Raw genomic sequence first — 19819 nt, 5'->3', positions numbered from 1 at the left:
TCAGTAACTCTGCCTTCTTTTTATCCTCTGTCTCCAGGGCCCCCACCTCATTCATCAGTGGGCCTACATTGCCTCTAGTGTTGGCTTTACCTGCAATGTATTTGAAGAAGCCCTTTCTGTTGTCCTTGACCTCTCTTGCAAGGTTTAATTCCAAGGAGGCCTTAGCTTTCCTAGTTGCCTCCCTACATCCTCTGACAACAGACTTATATTCCTCCCAAGTGGCCAGCCCCTCTTTCCATGATCTGCACACTCTCTTCTTCCACTTGAGTTTGCCCAGCAGTTCCCTGTTTAACCATGCAGGTCTCCTGGTACCCTTCCTTGACTTCCTACCTGTTGGGATGCTCTGATCTTGAGCTCGGAAGAAGCAGTCCTTGAATGCTAACGAACTATCTTGAGCCCCCTTACCTTCTAGTACCCTGTCCCATGGGATTTCCCCTAGCAATTGCTTGAAAAGGCCAAAGTTGGCCCTCCTGAAGTCCAGGGTTGTAATTCTGCTAGCTATTCTGTTCGTGCCACATGAGATCCTGAACTCTACCATCTCATGGTCACTACAACCAAGGCTGCCCTCAACCTTCACCGCTTCAGCCAGACCCTCCTTGTTAGTGAGGATAAGATCCAGCAGCGCTCCTCTCCTAGTTGGCTCATCCACCATTTGCATCAGAAAGTTATCATCAACGCACTGGAGGAACCTCCTGGACTGAGGATGGCTGGCTGAGTAGGCCTCCCAGCAAATATCAGGGTAGTTGAAATCCCCCATGACAACCAGGCCCTGTAATTGAGAGACTGCTCTCAGCTGCCTGTAGAAGGCCTCATCACCCTCCTCATCCTGATCTGGTGGCCTGTAATAGACACCCACAACAGTATCACCCCTGCCAGCCTGCCCCTTAATTCTCACCCACAAACTCTCAACTCGCTCCTGATCCGCCCCTGGACAGAACTCAACACATTCGAGCTGCTCACTCACATAAAGAGCAACTCCACCACCTCTCCTTAGTGGCCTGTCTTTCCTGAACAAGACATAGCCATCCATGACCACATTCCAGTCATGCGAGGCGTCCCACCAAGTCTCTGTGATTGCCACTAAATCATAGCCCCCCGACCGAACACGGATTTCCAACTCCTCCTGTTTATTCCCCATGCTGCGCGCATTGGTGTACAGGCATTTCAGGGAGCGAGTTGAGCACACCGATTTCACCCTAGGTGGATGGGAGGCCTGCTGGTCTACCTCAACACTAGAGCGTTGCCCCAGTGGTGCAAGCCCAGCTACTACCCCATCCCCCTTCGAATCTAGTTTAAAGCTCTCCGAATGAGCCCTGCTAATTCCTGTCCCAGAACCCTTTTGCCCCTACGACATAAACCTTTCCCATGTATTACCGTCACGCCTGGTGTCTTATAAAACCAGCCATTATCAAAGAACCCAAAGCCCTGCCTGCAGCACCAGTCTCGTAGCCAGGCATTTATAGAGAGAATCCTACTATTCCATCCCACGTCATCACCTGAAAATGGAAGGAGGGAGGAGAAAACAACTTGTGCCCCAGACTCTTTCACCAACCGTCCTAGGGCCTTGTAGTCTTTCTTCATCCCCCTCAGACTACGGGATGCAGCTTCCTCCCCACCTGTCTGGAAGATCAGCAGGGGGTAGTAGTCTGTGGCCTTCACCAGGCTGGGGAGTTTCCTGGTGATATCCCTGATTCAGGCTCCATGCAGGCTGCAGACCTCCCTGTGATGGGGGTCAGCTCTGCATATTGGGCCCTCAGTTCCCTTTAGGAAGGAGTCTCCAACCACTAAAACTCTTCTCTTCTTCCTTGTGGAGGAGGTAGCTATACGCCTGTCAGGTTTTTCTGACTGTGGTGGGACCTCTGATATAGGTTGCCTCTCCACCACATCCCCATTGGACCAGCTGTATTCCACTAGGGCTTCATATCTATTTCTCAGAGGCACCTGTGGAGGCGAGGTAGGCAAGGAGGGCACTCGCCTTTTGCCACGGCCATAGACTTGCCTCCACTCACTCCTCTCCTCTAGGTTATTGTTTTCCACCTGAGAGGGGCAGAGTACAGGGGTCCCTCGATCCTGGGAGCTCTCCGGCAGGTGCTCCCATTTTTGTTGCAGGGAGGGCAGAGCCTGGCTTCACCAGTCTATCTCCATTTCAGCCTCCCGAATGCTCCTAAGCCTTTCTACTTCGGCTTGAAGCCTTTCAGCCTGGCTTTGCAGCTGTGCCGCTCGGCCGAGCAGATCATCTACCTGCTCACAGCGCACACAGCCCCCTGTCACCACAGAGACGCTGTAGCATTCCCTGCAGCCTGTGACCTGCACCATCGCCTCCTTCCGTGGGAGCTCTGTCTGGGTTCCCACATCCATTCTGGTCTTCCTCCGCCGGGTGGAGACCATTGTTCTTTCACTGAGTTGGGAAATACCTGTTGGTGACACCCCTGGTTCACAGCTCCTTGACGCCTTCACAGCTTGGCTGGTTCACAGCTCCTTGGCACCTTACATACTTAAAGAGATAATTACAGTTTAGAGAATTCCAAGATTGTCAAAGTAAGAATAAATATGAATAAATTTGGCATCAGAAACCAAAGGCCAAATTTTATCCCTTTAATTCCTGTAAAAGTTTTAGCACAGGAACTACAGGGAACACAGGAGGTTCCACATAAATATGAGGACAAACTTCTTTGCAGTGAGGGTAACTGAACACTGGAACAGGCTTCCCAGAGAGGTTGTGGAGTGTCCTTCTCTGGAGACATTCAAAACCCGCCTGGACGCGTTCCTGTGTGATATGATCTAGGTAATCCTGCTCCGGCAGGGGGATTGGACTAGAGGATCTTTTGAGGTCCCTTTCAATCCCTAACATTCCGTGATTCTGTGATTCTGTAATTCCATTTTAAAGATCGTCCTCTGTTATTAGATGTTATTAGATCATCCGTTTACTCTTTTCCCAGATTTTTGCATAAGGAAGAGCAAAGCTTGGAAGTAACTTTACTAATTGCAGGGTTAATGTGTTATAAAAGTTATATCTTGTTGAATATATCCCCTCACCAGTAAATACAACATGTGGCATTCTTTAATGTCTGGGGAGAATGCTATATGTCACTTTTTACCTGAACTAAGCCTTACGTGAAGGCTCAGTGAGTTTAGCATAAACAAAGAGCACTGAATATTGCCAAGAATGTAAATTTTTCTAGGACACGAGTAGCAGTAGAATAGTTTCTTCAAAGGCAAGCTCACCACTCATAAGAATTTTATTCAAAATGTGTACTGGTCAAATGGAAACAGAAGTTTTGTCTCTGTCTTTTTAAGGCAGGTGTTTGTCCACCTGCAGTATTTAATGATTTACACAGACTGAATATATGACAGAAGTTTCACTAATAGATTTGTTACTTAATATTCTGTTCTCTTGTTTTCCCACTCTTATTTATGGATGATGCCACAGAAAAAAGTGCAAAAGTGGAAGTTGCAATAACACCACCAAGTGATTCAGGACCAGTGCAGAATGGAATAGCCCATAACGTTGAAGAAGAGGTTATTTCTTTTTTATTCTTCTTTTTATTTTTATATTGGTAAATATATTACATGCTTGCTTGTGCTTTTCGCTGAAAGTATACATCTTAATAGCAAGAAGCTGTTAATATGAACTGCCTACAATATATTTAATCTTCATTTACAACTGAACCCACTGCATGGTTTGCCATATATAAAAGCTCTTTACTTGTGCCCCTGCCCTTCAGTGTAAGGTAAGGTGGTAGTCTGGAGTGTATTCTTTTAGGAAGTGTACACTTATCAGATTAGATGTTTGCAGCCTTAAATATAGCTAATGGAAATTGCTTGTCTGATTGCACAAACCCTGTTCTCTTAAGAGGGTAGCCTGTCATGTTGTGCTTCATGGGGTGGTTAAAAGTAGTTATAAAAGAGGAGCTGTACACAAACTTCTCCATCCTGCCTTCTGTTATCTTGAGACAAATAACAAATTAAGCTGGGTGATATATAGTATACTAGTGTTTCTATGACTCTTATTGCATATAGTTAAAATCTGCAAAAGAAGCAAATAAACACTTAAATTTATTTATTTTAACATACACCTTTTGTAGATAATAAGTAACTGCATAACTTGTGTCTAACTTGCACAGTGGCTACTGAAATAGTTATACAGTTGAGCTAGCTTCTTTCTTAAATAAGTTGTAATTCTCAAGAGTAGCTGACTGCAAAATTTGGCTCTACCAGGCCCTTTTTTAATGGCTTTTAATTTTTTGAAAATTTTATTAATACCACCTGCATCCCAAGTAGGCAAAGAAGTGGAAAAATGCTGGTGAATTGATTTTACTAAACCTGGGCACTGCTCTCTTAGACTGAGACAGCAAAACCTGCATAGAGGGAGAAAGTCTGGTTAAAAATAATACTTGACAGAAGCTTTTATAATGGTTTTGGTTGTACAGTTTACTTCTTAGCCTTCTCCTTAGGCTATAGTGACACAAGAAAGGTACTGCAAGAGATGGCTGAGCAGTGGTCTATACCATAACATGAGCTTCCCCTTATTAAAAGTGGGATGAACTGTGTTTTATTTACATACAGCAAAATAATGCAAAAAAAGGCAACGGCCATGTTTTGGTTTGAGTCATCAGAGGTTTAGGTTTTGATATTTTACTTGCTTTTGCTTATTTATCATTTAACAAAATTTTTAGTCAGAATCAGAGATCATCGTGACTTCTTCATGACCTAAGCAATATCACTGTAGGTGAAATTCTTTCCTTGAAATGTTCTGAAAGCCACAGGAAAAATTAGGTGTATAAGTAACGGAGCATGTCTGTTGGCTGCTTCCTGAACACAGTTATCCCTCACAAAGAGCATAATTCATACTGAAACATGCTTACAACAGAGAGAGGTTATCCAATATTTTCTGCAACACTGGGAAAAATCACTGCGATATGTAGTAGGATTAGTCTTTGGGAAAAGATTTTGTTTGCTTTACACAGCTGGAGGTGGAGAAATGACAACATCTTTCTGGCCACCTGGTGTGTTAGTGCACCAAATATTGGCAGATAGTTTTAATTCACTGTTTGCAGATAATTTTGGTCTCTGAGAATAGAAATTGAGAATCAGAATCAAGGATCTAAAAGAGATTGATAGTTTTTGATATCCTGAATTATCAGTAATTATAATGAGTCTCCTGTGGAAAGGAGAGCATAGTAGAACATTAAATTACCTTTTTTTGTTAATCTAAGTTGTTTAGACTGACATGCCACTTAAGGATCCTTGTCAGCCAACAAAGCATCACTCTTACATAAATGAGATTAGTAAAATCTATGTAATAAAACATCTCAGCACTGCACTTCAACGCTCAACACTTTAAGGTAAGGAAAGATCAATTTTCAGATCTATTTGGATCCTGTTCTGAGAGTCCGACCTCACTGCTGCAGTGAAATATGTCTTTAGACTATTTTCTTAACTTCAGCAAAAAAAAATAACAAAATCCAAAGCAGAGTGGCTTCTAGATTTCTGTTCTCAAAGGATGGTAAGGGGTGACATACCCTGATGTAACCTATTAGGGTGTCCGTAAATCAGTCTGTAGTATGTGTGAAAACTCTAATAGACTCTAATAGAGTTGAGTAGCTTAAGAAGGAAACTGGTTTTGCTTTGTAAGATTTTTTCCACTCAGATTATTCAGTGAAAGCAGTGAAGGAAAAGCAATCTTAAGCAATCACATCTCACAGCAATGTCCATATGCTATCATTTTGCATTGTAACGAAGTAGTTTCTACACTTGTTCAGAAATCTGCAAGGTCAGGCAGCCTCACCACTCAAGACAATGGTTTCAATTTCAAGCAACTGCAGAGTAAGTAGGGAAAATTATTGCAAGAGTACATTACTCAGCAATATCTTCCTTTCATCTCCCTTTAGGCATTTTAAACTTTCGGTGAGGCAGCGTTTGGAAATTTCAGCAAGTATTAGGACATTCTGAAAAACTATTGTGCTGTATCAGAGGTGGGATACATCATTTATTGTTATCAAAATGACAAGATGGAGCAAGCAGGGAGGTTTGTAACTGATGGAGGAGTGATTCCACAGATTTGTCTCCATCAATCTGAAAGAAACAATTTTAGGTGTCTGCTGTCACAATAAAAAATAACAATCCCCTAATAACATTTTGAGATGGCCCATGCTGGGTTCTTCCCCAGTGGGATTTCTAATTTTGTCTTTTTCCAGTGACAACCTGACAGCTGCTGCCATCTCAGGCTGCTTCCGTTATTGATATGCTGGAACCTATTTTGTGATTTAAAAGGATATTTTGGAATTTTTGAAAAGTTGTAATAAAAATAGTCTACTCATCCATGTAACAAATAAATAGGTCTCTATGATACTTAGGACCTTACTTCTCTGTGAGGTTCTCTGCCTACTGTGTACTGTACAGGGACCCTTCCTCAACACATTGCCTAGCTTTTTGTGCACAGCTTCTTGATACACCTTCCCAGGCTGTGGCATCACTCTGAAACTAACACTGGGCTATGCAGTTTCCTTCTGCTGTCTGTGTTGACTTCATGGACACTAATAGGATTACTCCTGATTTATAGAAGGCAGCGGCAGTGACAGAATTGCACACACAGCATTCACGTGACCTTTTTCTCCGATGAAGATTAGAATTTGAGGTAGAGAAACTGGCCTCCCAAGCCTTCTTTCTAGCTTTTGCAAACTTTATGCAGCACTACGTACCCCTAGGAAATAGTATATCTTCAAAGACATTGGTTTCAGTTCTAAGAGCAGCTCTGTTCAGGGAGTACTAAAGGCACAGGATAGCATGCCAGCCAGTCCTCATCAATAGTTTCTCCTCTTTCAAAAACATGCTTGTTAAAGCTGAGTGACAAGAACAAACTCTTTGCCGCTCAGTCTTGACCTACAAATACTCTTGAATTTTGATCTTTTTGTGAACAAGTATTCTCCATTTTACAGAGAATGTCCTTTGCTTCTTTCCCTGAGTAGAATTAAATCTGACAGCTTGAATTTTTGATTATTTTCCTTACTCTGATGCAAAAGGAAGTACTGTAGTGTTAGAATTTGGAATATAGTATAAAATTGCTTCTTTCCAATTTTCCACTTGTATATGTCCAAAGATACAGTTTTGTGATCCATAAGCACTGTTTAGAAAAACCCTTGAGAAAACTTACCATTAGTGCCTCCATGTCCCAGTGATGATCATTTAGAACTGAGAAAATTAGACACTGTCCATCTTGAGGAACCAAGCTCCAAACATGCCTTTTGGGGAAAAAATGTTGTCCTGAAAACTGTGGGCTGGGAAATGGGTGTACTCACATAGCAGGGTATCAAGTATTCCTAAAACATGTTTGCAGTGAGGATGTATAAGATGTGCACAGGGATCTAGTTCTTTCTCCTCCGTTGTCAAGTTCCACTATGGTCTTCGTGCTTTTCCCTCTTGCAAAACAAGCATAGTCATATTTATGTTTTTTCTTACTTTCTACTGGTGCAGATTATGGTGCCTGGGTCTAAATCCCTAGACACAAGCATTTTAGTAATATGAAGTTCTTTATTCGAGTTAGAGTTGGCTGAAAATAAGTACATTAAAAATCACATGTTCTACTAGTACAAAGAGAATATTCAAATAAATCCATCTTACTTATAAAACCCCTATTCTTTTAGAAGTATGAGGCTGAGCAAAGGACCCTTATGGAAGGAAGGTCTTAGGCTAAGACTGCCAGAAATGCGAAAAAAAAAAGAGCTTTTCTATTGTATTTTAATTTTCATACATTTGTAAATCAAACTTCTTTTTAAAAAAGCATAATACTCCAAATGCTATGATTTAATTTTCCCTATACTTTTTCTGGTTTATTTAGGGCTTTTTTGGTCATCTTTATATTTTTTCCAGACTTATTTTTTCCTCTTTTCCTTCTCTTTCAATTGCACAAGACTGAAACACTACACAAGACAGAGGCAACGACACTGTCAGTTAATGACTTTCACAAAGTTTCATGAACTAGAAGAATTTCACTTTATTTCCTTTTCTTTTTTCTTTTAATTTCAATTAATTTGTCTCTTCCAAACTCCACTATCTTGCTTTTCCCTTTTTTCCAGGCCCTTAACTCCATTCTTACTCCACTCCTACAGGGAACCTCAGCTGTCCTCTTGCTAGCCCAAGCCCTTGAGCAAAAAGATAAACTCAGTCCTGATACTGCTTGCATAAATTCAAAAAGGCTTTCCAGAAAATGTCCCCAGCAACCCAGTCATTTGTCCCTGACAGTAAGACTCATATAATCCCTCTCCCACTGTAAGCAGCAGCAGATCTCCTGCACTGATAAAACCGGGATCCTCCACTGAGAAGGACAGATGACTGTGGTCTCCTTCCCAGACCTAACCAGCACAGCAGGGAACAGTACCTCCTCCCACCCTATGGTCTGTAATACATTCCTGCTTCATTTGCAGGTAGAAATTGCCTTCTCTGTTGCTGGATATTTCATCTGCCTCGGGGATTTTGTTCTACTTATGGCATTCTGTCTCTTAACCTTCAGCAGGTTGCCACAAAGGAGAAGACTCTGTTATATAAAACTTCATGGAGTGGTACAGAGTGTGTATGAGAAAATGAAAGACGACTAAAAGGACACTGACAGTATCTCATTAAATGTTTTATAGGGTGCCCTTCAGAGAAATGATCCTTCTGAGAAGACCTATTTTCTCCCCTTCCCCCCCCACCTTCTTAACAAGCATTTGATTAAGTGTGTTCAGTCACAGTCATTATAACCTGTGGCTTTCCTAAAAATAGCTTCCAATCTGAAGATAATGCCTTTTCCTCCCACCTACACGCACACACACACGCACACATACACATGCCCACACTTTTATTTGTTTCCATGGAAACCCCACTGGAAAATGTTTACATGCCAACCATGTCAGAGATAACTTTTCCATGAAAATGTAAGGCAACTTGTATGTCTTAGGAAAATGCCATGAATGCTTTATTGTTTTCATTGGATCTAATCTGTTTACCTGAGCAACAGTGTGGTGAAGCATGTTTTGCCTTCCCCATCAAAGAACAGCAGCACAGCGTACTGCGTTTCAGGACAGAGCCCCTGGTGGGGACATCTCCCCTACCCTGGAGTACTCACTCTGTTTGCATCAAATTAGCATGATGGGAATCCGAGTAGCGTCGCATTCTCTGTCTCAGGCTATGATTCTGGGCTATATTAAATGTTTCTGTTTCATAGAGAGAAGGTAAAAGAGATTAGAGCAGCCTTTGTTGTAAGGCCGTGATATATTCCAGCATGCCTGGTATTTGTTTGATTGATCTTTAAAAATACATTTTCCAAAGCCTAAACTTCTCTTCAGTTGCCACACTCAGCCTAAAGTAAATGCCTGCATCTTGTTTGCCGGTATAGCTCTTTGTAACTTAATGAAAATGACACTGCCATCAAAAGGGATTGATCTTTATTTTTCCAAGGCTACTCAATTGTCTGTTCCACATTTTTTTCTTCTCTATACCAGTTTGACTTGCTTGAAAGCTAGGACAGTGAAAAATGACGTGAAGACAAAGGCTTATTCTTCAGATGTGTCTCCATCACACCATAGCTGTTACTTTTCCTGGTGGGCTGACTGCAGTTTTGATTATTACATTCTGAGTATTTTTTTTCAAATTCCCGGAACAGTGCTGACAGTGACATGGGCATAAAAAAACTGCATAAAAGCTCCAGGAGCTGTGCTTTCACGTATGTGTGCAAGAACCCAAGAGAACACAAGCAGCAATAGCAGAATCTGCAGCAAATACCTACCTGAGCCTTGCTTCTTCCCATAGGCTCCACTCAAAAGCTAGCTCTTTTCAATGAGTTCACAGTGCAGAGAGGATTAATACAAATTAGCTGCCCTAAGAAGAGTATCCATATATACAGAATGCATTCTGAAAGCTCAGGGATTTACTTTTACTCCCTGCTTGAATTTTAGTCAAGAATTCATGAGGAAAGACATTGGTTCCCGTCTTAGTTACCCCACAGAAACTGCATACTACTATGCTAGCTTACTATCTCACCTTCTTTCACATTGTTTTTTTCCAAATGACAGGTAGGAGAGGATAAATGAGCAATACAAGTTACACACAAGAAGCTCAAAGCAGAGACTTGAGGCTATTCCAGAATTCACAGTAGGGCTCCAATTGCCTTTGTCCTCTGCCTTTGGAGTGAAATAAATTAATGCGAGATTTGCTATTCTAAAGAAAAAAAATCAGTCTCAATTCTGAAAATCGGTACTTACCTCTGAGACAGTAACATTTTGAGACATCATAATTTTTTCCTGATTCACTTATTCTGAGGAGCTGGGTTGTACAGAGCTCTTCACTTCAAAGAAAAAAAAAGCTTAACAGTTTTTTGCAAGCACTGTCAGGCAAAGAGAGAAATTGCCTTTTTATAGGTGGTACAATATCTATAGTTTAGCATAAGCAAATTGAAATGCAAATAGTTCCTGTCTGCAGTCTCCTTTCTTCTGGAGTCCTAATGCTAATTCTGTATTGATTAATGATATGAGAAGTCAAAATGCACAAGAAGTGTACAAGCATGAGAATTTATAGCTCAGCTCTTCAGCTTAGTTGGGCTAACACAAAAATCCTCAGAATATATTTATGATGCTATAGCTGTTATACAGTACAGACTAGTTGGTAAATAGTGGCAGATTCAGTATTTCAGGTGAGTTTGAGGTGGCTCATTGCACTTGTTTTCCATTTTGTCCTACTGACAGGAAAAAAGTATAAAAATGCAGTTTGATGTTGTGCCAGAAAAACAACTGTTTTTCCTAAGATAACATGAGCCTAAGCATCCATGGAGATGGTGATTTTATTATGTTTGCTAGAAGTAATGACTACGTTGTGACTTTGGCAGATGGAGTTTGCTATAAACCATAGTTTATAAACAAAATAGTTAATGATGAAATGTAACCATATGTTTGTTTTGTTTATATAATGTGAAACACACCATCATTTCCTCTGTTTGGAAAAATTTTCTTGGGAGACTGGGGAAAGTTGTCAGATCAGTCCTGAGCAAACCAGTAAGAGATTTCTCTGTGGGATTACAGACAAGTATTAGATAGATGTTCTTGGATAAAGAACTTGTGAAAGATAGAGGGTCCAGAGATTTTGTACCATTTTAATTGTTCGTAGTGAGTTACACAGAATAAGAGCTGAAGTAGCAAGAATAGGGTTATGGATATACATAGATTGGTTTAAAACAAAAGAATACTTGTTACAGAGGTATAAAAGAGAACACAGGGCCAAATGACACTTCTAATGTCATTTCTTCAAAATAGAGAATCATAACTGTATTTTTTGTTCTTTAAATATGTACCCCACTAACTCTGGTAGAATATACAAGGGGATCATTTTCCTATTAGAGAATTACTTTTGTTATCATTAACCAAGTACCTGGTCCATCCCATCTGGGCATGGTTATACATATGATATTCAGCACTGCAAATGTATATGTAACAAAAAGACAGTCCCAAGCACAAGCAGGAAAAAATGAGGATACAATAATAAAGAGTGGAAAGAATTATGACAGGTAATGAGAATTTCATAGAAACATGTTAATGACTATTATATAAGAAGATCTAATAAAGCAGCTTCTGCCTAAACCTTTAATTTGTAGAAGATGAAAAAACATGCCACATTCCAGTACTTCTTCCCTGAGTGCCCATGTCTGAGCATCGCTAGAAGCAAGATGTGCCTTTGGTCTGACTTAATATAGCTGTTTGTGTCTTCTCAGTACAGTCTGTCTTACCATATTATAAAAAAACTATAGAGATTTTACACTACTTTATGCTCACCCACCTCCCCCAAGTCACTTATTACCTACCAGACATCAGCCTTTAAATGTGGCATAGGAAAAAGTCTTTAGATGATCGTGCTGGTTAAGAGAAAGTAATACTGGTGCCAGTCATTTCTGCCAGGAACGGTACTGATGTGTTTGATGACTATCTGGAACACTTAGAATTAATGCTGTTTGTATTAATATAAGTACACAGTTCAGTTATATGCTCATTAGCATATTCTGGACAATCCTTTCAGACAAAGTCACCAAAATGGACTTGGAAATATAGGAGAACTGTGATTGTCTGTACAGCTTCAGGTTTTACTTGACTGTAATGTGACCTGTGTTTTTGTGACAGCAGTTAAATTTAGGTTCACATGAAACTTTGTGTAGATATTGGATTATCATCCGAGTTCATAACTTCAACTAACACAGCTTTCCCATATGTTCCTTCCAGTATCTTCAAAGCTAATTAGCTACAGAGTCATAGCAGGGAATGAGTTTTGGGGTAGGACTGTTTTGCATATAGTTGGATAGGTAGTACCACCTGAGCTGGCCTACAGAAGTGGAGATTTTTGCATAGTGGTGGCAGGTAAGTCATAAATGAGCAGAAAATTCTCCACTTCTGATCAAGTGTCTGGAGGTCAAGTGAGATACCAGAAGGTATCTAAAATGGCACCAGCGTATGTATGTTTAGGCAACTGAATTCCAGTGTGTATATCATGTTATCATTATGTTTTTCTTCTTAGCATTGCAGAAGATAATCATACTGAACATCGCAAGTATTGAGTTTTCGTCATAAAGGCTAAAAAAAATCAAAACTATAGTTTCAGTATTAGTTTCTACAAACTGTGAGAATGCATATTCAGTATGTACATTGAAGATAGTCTGGAGCCACAGGCAGTACGTGCAATCTTTGCCATAAATCCGTGCTGAGTCATTTTGTATCACTGCTGCTTAGTCCAGAGCATGACACTCACATTTGCGTGGCTATATAGCTGCCAAAATTATTTCCCTTTCATGTGTTCAACTTCAGTGGATAGTTCAGCATTGCTTTGAAATTCATGGAAGCTAGGTTTACAAATACATTGAACTTCCTTACTTCCACTGATTTTTGGAAGGTCAGCATTTGAAAATCAGATGCCAATTCCGGTTTACGAAATAAGAAATGGAGATCCAGTCTGTAGCATCTGTAATGAATTGTGGAGTTAGACTAGTGAGAAGAAGGGGTTTTCCCTACTGCACTGTGAGCTCAAGTTTGGCCTTGCATTTTGCGGATAGTTGTCTTGGGGACAGGCATGAGGCAGTACAACCTAAAGGTGAAAAGATCTCAAACAGATGGAACAAGGTTTCTCAGGAGACATCTGGCAGATCTCCATATGTAATTCTTTCTGCTCCTTTGCTACAGCCATTCGCGTTGCCTGTGTGCTCATGCTAGCCCAGTGCTGTTTGACACAGACACAAGACCAGAATGAGGCACCGAGTCTGTACTGGTACAGTACTGCGTGAACCAACTTAGGTATTAATTTCTGTACGTTTTGCAGACTCGTGCAAGCTCAGACTAATGTAAAGCTTTTCCTGTGATTACATACAGTTGTTAATCATGGCTAATCTCTAAAAATGGCAATTCAGGAAGTGCTTTGTCACTCAGTGCTGTTTATGAAGTAGTCATTTATGGAGCTTTATTCCAGCTGAGCCTGCTGCTTGAATTATACACAGGCCACTCAGAAAGTTACCTAGGCAACCCTTCAATTGGTCCTTTTATGCTCAAATTTTACCTCAGTCGTCATATTTCAAAACAGAGCATCCATCTCAGATTGATTTTCCTATCCCAACAGCATCTACTGGAATGGAAAAGGAATGGATTTAGTTTTTAGGAAGTAGCCCCACAAACTCCTGCACCAGCCCAGTCCCCCAAAAGTCAGGCTTCAATAGATTGCAGCAGTGAAGTACAGATCATCTGCCTACTTTGGTAAAGAGCTGAAGCTAAAGGCGAAAGCTAGCCTCTCAAGCTGCTCAGGAGCCTCTCAAGTAGTGTGTGAAGTGTGACAAATGGTGCCTATGCACGTTTTAAAAATCTTTTAATGATGATACCTATTATGACCTATTCACTTTACTGTCATCTTACAATCATGCAACTTGGGAGTTTCACAAAGTGTAGGGGTTAACAAAATACCGTCTTCTGTTGACATCAACACATAACTGTCAAAGTAGCTGTGGCCTGTCAATGTGTCGAGGTAAATAGGGGTTTGGTTCCAGGCCATCGGTGTCAGGTTAACAGTCACGATGGAAGAGCCTGAGCTAAGAGTTGAGCTTGCTTCTATAGGTACTGATCAGTTCAGGCAGCTGAGTAGTTGAACAATTCAGGAGTTCATAATAGTGGAATAATTAAGACTCGTTCTTCAATGAAAATCAGCAATAAGTAGAAAATGTTATGAACAATACCAACATATGGTGACATTTCATCAATAACTTCTACTTAGAAAAAAATAACTGATGTGGTCATTCAAATGACTGCTTCTTATAGCATTGTCATAAGGTTTATGTAAGCAATCTTAAGACAGGGCAGTAACTGACAAGAAACCTGTATTATAAATCTATGGGAAGAGTAACTTGCATACTGCAGAGGACTGGATTCTCAATTATTATCTTTTTGCAAAAGAAGAAAACAAGAACACTACATGGAGAATTAGTTGTGTACCTCTCTTGCTCTCAAGCAAACAGAGTGTTCACCAGCAACTCTTTTTTGGACTTCTTTAGCTTTCACTGAGCTCTCTAGGAATCTTTCCACAGGCTAAACAGGGTTTGCAGTATACACATCTATGTGAAAGAACCATTTAGGCCATTTTTTTTTTTGCCTTATTCTGTGGTATAAGTTAGATCCATGTGCAGTTCTGGAGACATTGCCTACCTGTGTTAAAAGTTAAAAAGTTATTTTAATACATGCACCCAAAAGGCTGAATCATGCTCACTTTGCTTGCTTTCTGTGGCAGTCTGAGAGGACTCCATTTTGTTATCAGAAGCAGTCTAAGAAAAGAGAAGTGTGTGGCAGCCAAAAGGTTTTCTGTTGTGGGAGAAGGTCCTTATACGCCTACTCCGTAATAGAGGTGACAGGTGAAGAGCATACATGTAAAAGGAGACTAGAGATTGATGCGAAAATCAGCTACACAAAAAAGAGAGGAATGCCTTTAGTTTTAGCACCAAGTTGTTAAGAAGACTGCTGTGTTGTGGCTAGTCTAAACACAAGAGGCTCAAACTGGAGATAAGGAGAAGCCTTTTCCCGATGAGGACAGCCCAGCAGTGGAGCAAGGGCCCAGGGAGGCTGGGCCATCTCCATCCTTGGTGGTTTCACAGCTTGATTGGGCAGAGCCCTGAGCAGCCTGATCTGACCCCCACGCTGAACAGTGGAGCTCCCCAGGTCCCTGCCAGCCTGAATTGTCCTGTGGTCCTATGAACAAAAAAATACATCTATCTATCTATCTATCTATCTATCTATCTATCTATCTCTCTCTCTCTCTATATATATATATATCTCTTAAATAGTAACTTTTTAAGTTACACACAAAAGCTTAAAAAGTTAGATATACGTATACATATATATCTACACATATGTATAATTCTATTTATGTGCATATATATGTTTGGGTGTGGGTACACACACACATTCACACACATTATGTTTATGTCTATTTCTGTCTCTGTCTCTATCTCTATCTCTATCTCTATCTCTATCTCTATCTCTATCTCTATCTCTATCTCTATCTCTATCTCTATATATGTGGCCAGTCTTGATGCAGTCCAGAACAGTTTTGATCGCTGACTAGAGTAGCCCACATCCCAAGGGGGAGCCTGTGGGAAGACATGTCAGAGGCACAAGGTTCCTCTACAGGGAGAAGGCATGACACTGCTCCCTGCATCCCAAGGAACCAGCATCACTGTCAGCATAGCTGCAAACGGACATCCTCGGGCAGCCTGTGCTGCAGGAATACCTCATAGTCTGGCCAAAATCTTCTTACTGTGTTCTAGCTAATGCTATTAGGTAGGTGTGGTGTTAATGCAATGTTTTCAGACGCCATGGGTTCTCACTGAAACACAGCACAGTCCTCAGAACTCCTCTTTAAAGAATCCCTAACCTCATTCACCCACTTCGATATTCTGGTCACTGCAGCTTTTCTTACAGAATGAAGAGGATGAGGACCAGCCTCTCAGCCTGGCCTGGCCTGACACCCCACGCAAGCAGCTCACCTACCTTCTTGTATTACCCATTGTTTTTCCACTGTGGGCTTCCCTTCCAGATGTCAGAAAACCTGTAAGTAACTGTTGTTTGTTGTAAGTCGGTGTGTTCTGCACAACAGGGTGACTCTCTAGCTAAATGCCAAAAGGGACTGTAGTGGATTTACGTACCCTAAAGGGTACAACTGGAAAGATTTTAGACTGGCTAAATTTTCTGTGTGGTTCAAAAATAATGATATGCCTTTCTCTTAAATGCATGTTCGACTAGACCTTTGTCTTCTACTCGTCATCTTTTAATTTTCGTACTAGAACAAGATCCATAAGCCCTTCCAAGTGTAAAATACTTGCTAGTGTTGTTCCAAACACAGCTTGAAGTAAAGTAAGACTGATTATTAATACAAATGACTTACTGTGACAAGTTGTCAAGTCTTACCACTTTTATATTCACATACACAAATAGATCTGACTGGGAAGACTCATGCAAAGTGAAAGAAAAAAAGTCAAGAGCTGAAAAAATCCTTTAGTAGGTTTTAATCTCTTTTCCTTTCTGGTTCAAAAGTAGATTTAAAACTGCTGCAAGAGAGGGATGCACAGCTTATAAGGTTATAAATCAACACCCTGAATTCTTTTTTCCTCCTTACACACACTGAAAAACTTTCCCGTTCCACACACTGAAAAACTGCAATTCAGTGCAAGAAACAAGCTAAAATAAGACCTCTGATTGGTTTTTAGATAAAGGTTTCTCAAAGGATATAAACTGACATCTTCCCTTCCAATCTTTAAGCTTTCTTTTCTTTAAGTTTTCAAATAACTTTGGTAAACACTTTTTGTTTGGTAACACAGAGAGCATACTACATGAATTTCAAGATTGTTTATTTCTGTATTTATGCCCTCCTTTTATAATTCGAAACCATCCCTGTAATTTTTTTTCATAATTTGGCCCAAAATGAGCAAGTACTGCTAATAAATATGTATGTGCATTATTTTGAATTTTGAAAATCTGAAGTTAACATCAATAGACATGTAGACTTATCCAATATTCTGTACTGTACAAATGAGAACAGTTGTTATAATAATGGTTTTGGAAAGCGAATATCTCAAGAAGTTGGGTGCAACTGTGTGATGCATGTGATTATAAACACTAGCATTGTTCACAACAGAACTAGGGTGCTGACATCCTGCAGCTAAAATACCATGCCATAACACAAAAAATAAGCACAATTGTATATGCCAGATACGTCAATGGGGAACAGAGTTTTAAAATGTCATTCACCAAAGGGAATAGCTTTTTTTACAGAAGTAAAAGAAATGTAGTTTGTAATTACATGTAGTAATAACAGAAGAGGTAAGAGGCTGTATCAGTATGACAAGCTGCTTACTTTGAACATTGCTGTCAAAGAATTAACCAGATGGTTGCATAAACTATCTAACTTTTCAAGGACGCTTCATTAGTGTGTTTGTCTCTAAAATATTCTCACTTATTCCTGTGTGCCATCCTCGCTATACCCTTCCTAACAAAACCAAAACCCAATAGCATAGCTCAGCATGAGCATCAGAAAACAACTTTCCGTGATATCTGCGAGGCAAACGTTAAAACAAACTAAAATAATACTTAAATAGATTTTGTAGGTAGGCCTACCACCAGGGGTTTGATTTGCAAGTGTGGTTATTTTAATCAGAAACCCAAATTCTGCATCAGGATGCTCATTTTAGCATGTGGATATATAAAATGAACACTTGTGTGCTATATACTGATTTGAGAGACCATATGGAGCCTTTGACATCCTCTGTGGGTGTCCACTTCTCAAAAATGAGTTCTCCTTTTCTCCTAGAGTCTCTTTTCTAAAGTATGTTTTATCTCTACATAATGGAGACCATTTGACTGCATTTACTTGTACTATACCAAGCTATATTTAGCTCCATGAGACCCAGAAGCTCTAGAAAAATTATTTCATATACAAGGTCTCTGGTTATAAAGTTAGCAAAATCCTTGCTGCCTGATTATGCTCTGGTGTACAAATATGCAGGTTTTTATATACTTTGAGTAGATTATGCATTAGTTCAACTAACTCCTCAGCTGATTCAATAGCTGACATGTTTTAATGTGCATTTAGTGCCTTAATAATACCTGCTCACATGAAACAAGTATAGATTGAAATCCTTACTATAACATAAATAATGTTGCTAGCAGTACACCCGAGGTGTGTATGCCCGTGGGGAATTTTGTACCTGACTTTTTGTTCAGGTATTTTGAACAATAATGGTTATTTTTCCTGTATTAATAGCTCATTTTCCCAGGGCTCTGTAAAGGCTGCAAATGTAACTGGCTGTCCACCTCTTGCAGTAAGGGACGTTGAAAGATTGAAAGGAAAATCTCTTTTGTTATAGCCATACTGCACTGTCCGTCCCTTCGTGTTACAGGCCAGCAAAATGGCTATCAGGGCTCCAGTCCTGGTGTCACTGGACCCATATGGGGCAGTTTGTTGTATCTCTGCAAATTCCCATTACCAACGAAGAGGTACAGCTTACATGAACTCTTGTTGCCATACAGAGATGCACTGTTACCAAGGCGACAAGGACAAGATGTTCCTGCACAGATCTAGTTACAGGAGCAGGTTCTGAGTAATCAGATTTAAGCACTGTCAAGTATGAAATAAAAATCAAAGCTTGCAATGCAGATAAATTTATGTACAAGACAAACATATGATTCATTCAGGCTGAAGGTAAAGTAAGGATGTTGGTAACAATACTGGCTAAAATTAAGACAGTTACTTCGCAAATATTAAGCACTCACTATCTTTCAGGATGAGGCTCTTAGACGAAAAATCTTCGTACTTGGATCATTCTTGCTACCTGATGTCCTGTTTTTCAGACACTAGCAAGAAATCAGTACAGAAATGTACCAAGAAAAATGTCCTTAAGATTGCTGACAGACAGGAACAGTACCAATCCAACCAATCTTCAGTGAAACTACAAAAACCTCTCTTTTGTTAAAAGAGAATAGCATACGAACTGAATGAGCCATGGCTTTTCTCATTTGTCTGTTACCATGACCACAACAGAACCAACTGGTAATAAACTGGGTGCTCTGTCTTTACAAGGCAACCATCACAATAGCTACCAGAAAAGGTGGAGAGAAGTATTGCTGTCTGCTGTCTCTGACTAATTCTTCTAGGAAAATGCTTGAAATTGGCAGCTCTCTGTATTTCCAAGAGCTAGTGAGTTGCAATGAGATAAATCTCAAAAGAGTCCTGTTATTAGTTACAAAATAAGCATGACTGTTACATACTCTGGAAAGAAAATCCAGCATCCGAAAAAGAATCAACACCCTCATTACTGCTTTTTAAAGATTTAATCTATATGCAAATTATATAGCAGCATCTCTGGAGTCCGTTCTTGATTTCATCACCTGTAATATGTACAAGCTTTAAATTTTGCCCTTTTTGAGTTTAAATGTCCCCTCTTTTAAAACAGATAATTAAACTGTTAAGCCTATTAAAGTACTCTTAATCTTGAACTGCTGCTTATCAGTTAATTTTACTGGGAGAGGATTGGCTAAGACAAGCTAGGAATACACATGCTGCATAGTTACTGACTCGTAATTCTTAGCTATCCAAATTAAGTGGGTGTCTGACTCAGATAGGCAGTGTCTCATTATTTTGCAAGAGCCATTTGGTATATATAATCACATTGACATATAGCTATTCCTGGCCAGTACAGCTCTTTCTGTATTAGTTTTGCATAAGCCAATGTACGCTTGTACCTTGAATATTGTATAGTGATTATTAAAACTGCACTGCTATG

At 40.0% G+C, this 19819-nt stretch overlaps 1 protein-coding gene across 2 annotated transcripts in view; it reads left to right on the top strand.

The window, feature by feature from the left end:
• The window catches only part of SLC24A2 (solute carrier family 24 member 2), a 109406-nt gene that overhangs the window by 83909 nt on the left and 5678 nt on the right, over positions 1-19819 (top strand). For both annotated transcript variants that reach the window (XM_068423383.1, XM_068423381.1), the window contains 2 exons: positions 3431-3519; positions 15963-16091. In XM_068423383.1, the coding sequence (XP_068279484.1) occupies positions 3431-3519; positions 15963-16091 (218 nt within the window). The remainder of the gene's footprint in view (positions 1-3430; positions 3520-15962; positions 16092-19819) is intronic.

The sequence above is a fragment of the Nyctibius grandis genome, chromosome Z, assembly GCF_013368605.1.
Source record: "Nyctibius grandis isolate bNycGra1 chromosome Z, bNycGra1.pri, whole genome shotgun sequence".
In the NCBI taxonomy this organism is placed as follows: domain Eukaryota; kingdom Metazoa; phylum Chordata; class Aves; order Nyctibiiformes; family Nyctibiidae; genus Nyctibius; species Nyctibius grandis.
This window is presented reverse-complemented; position numbering and strand designations above follow the sequence as displayed.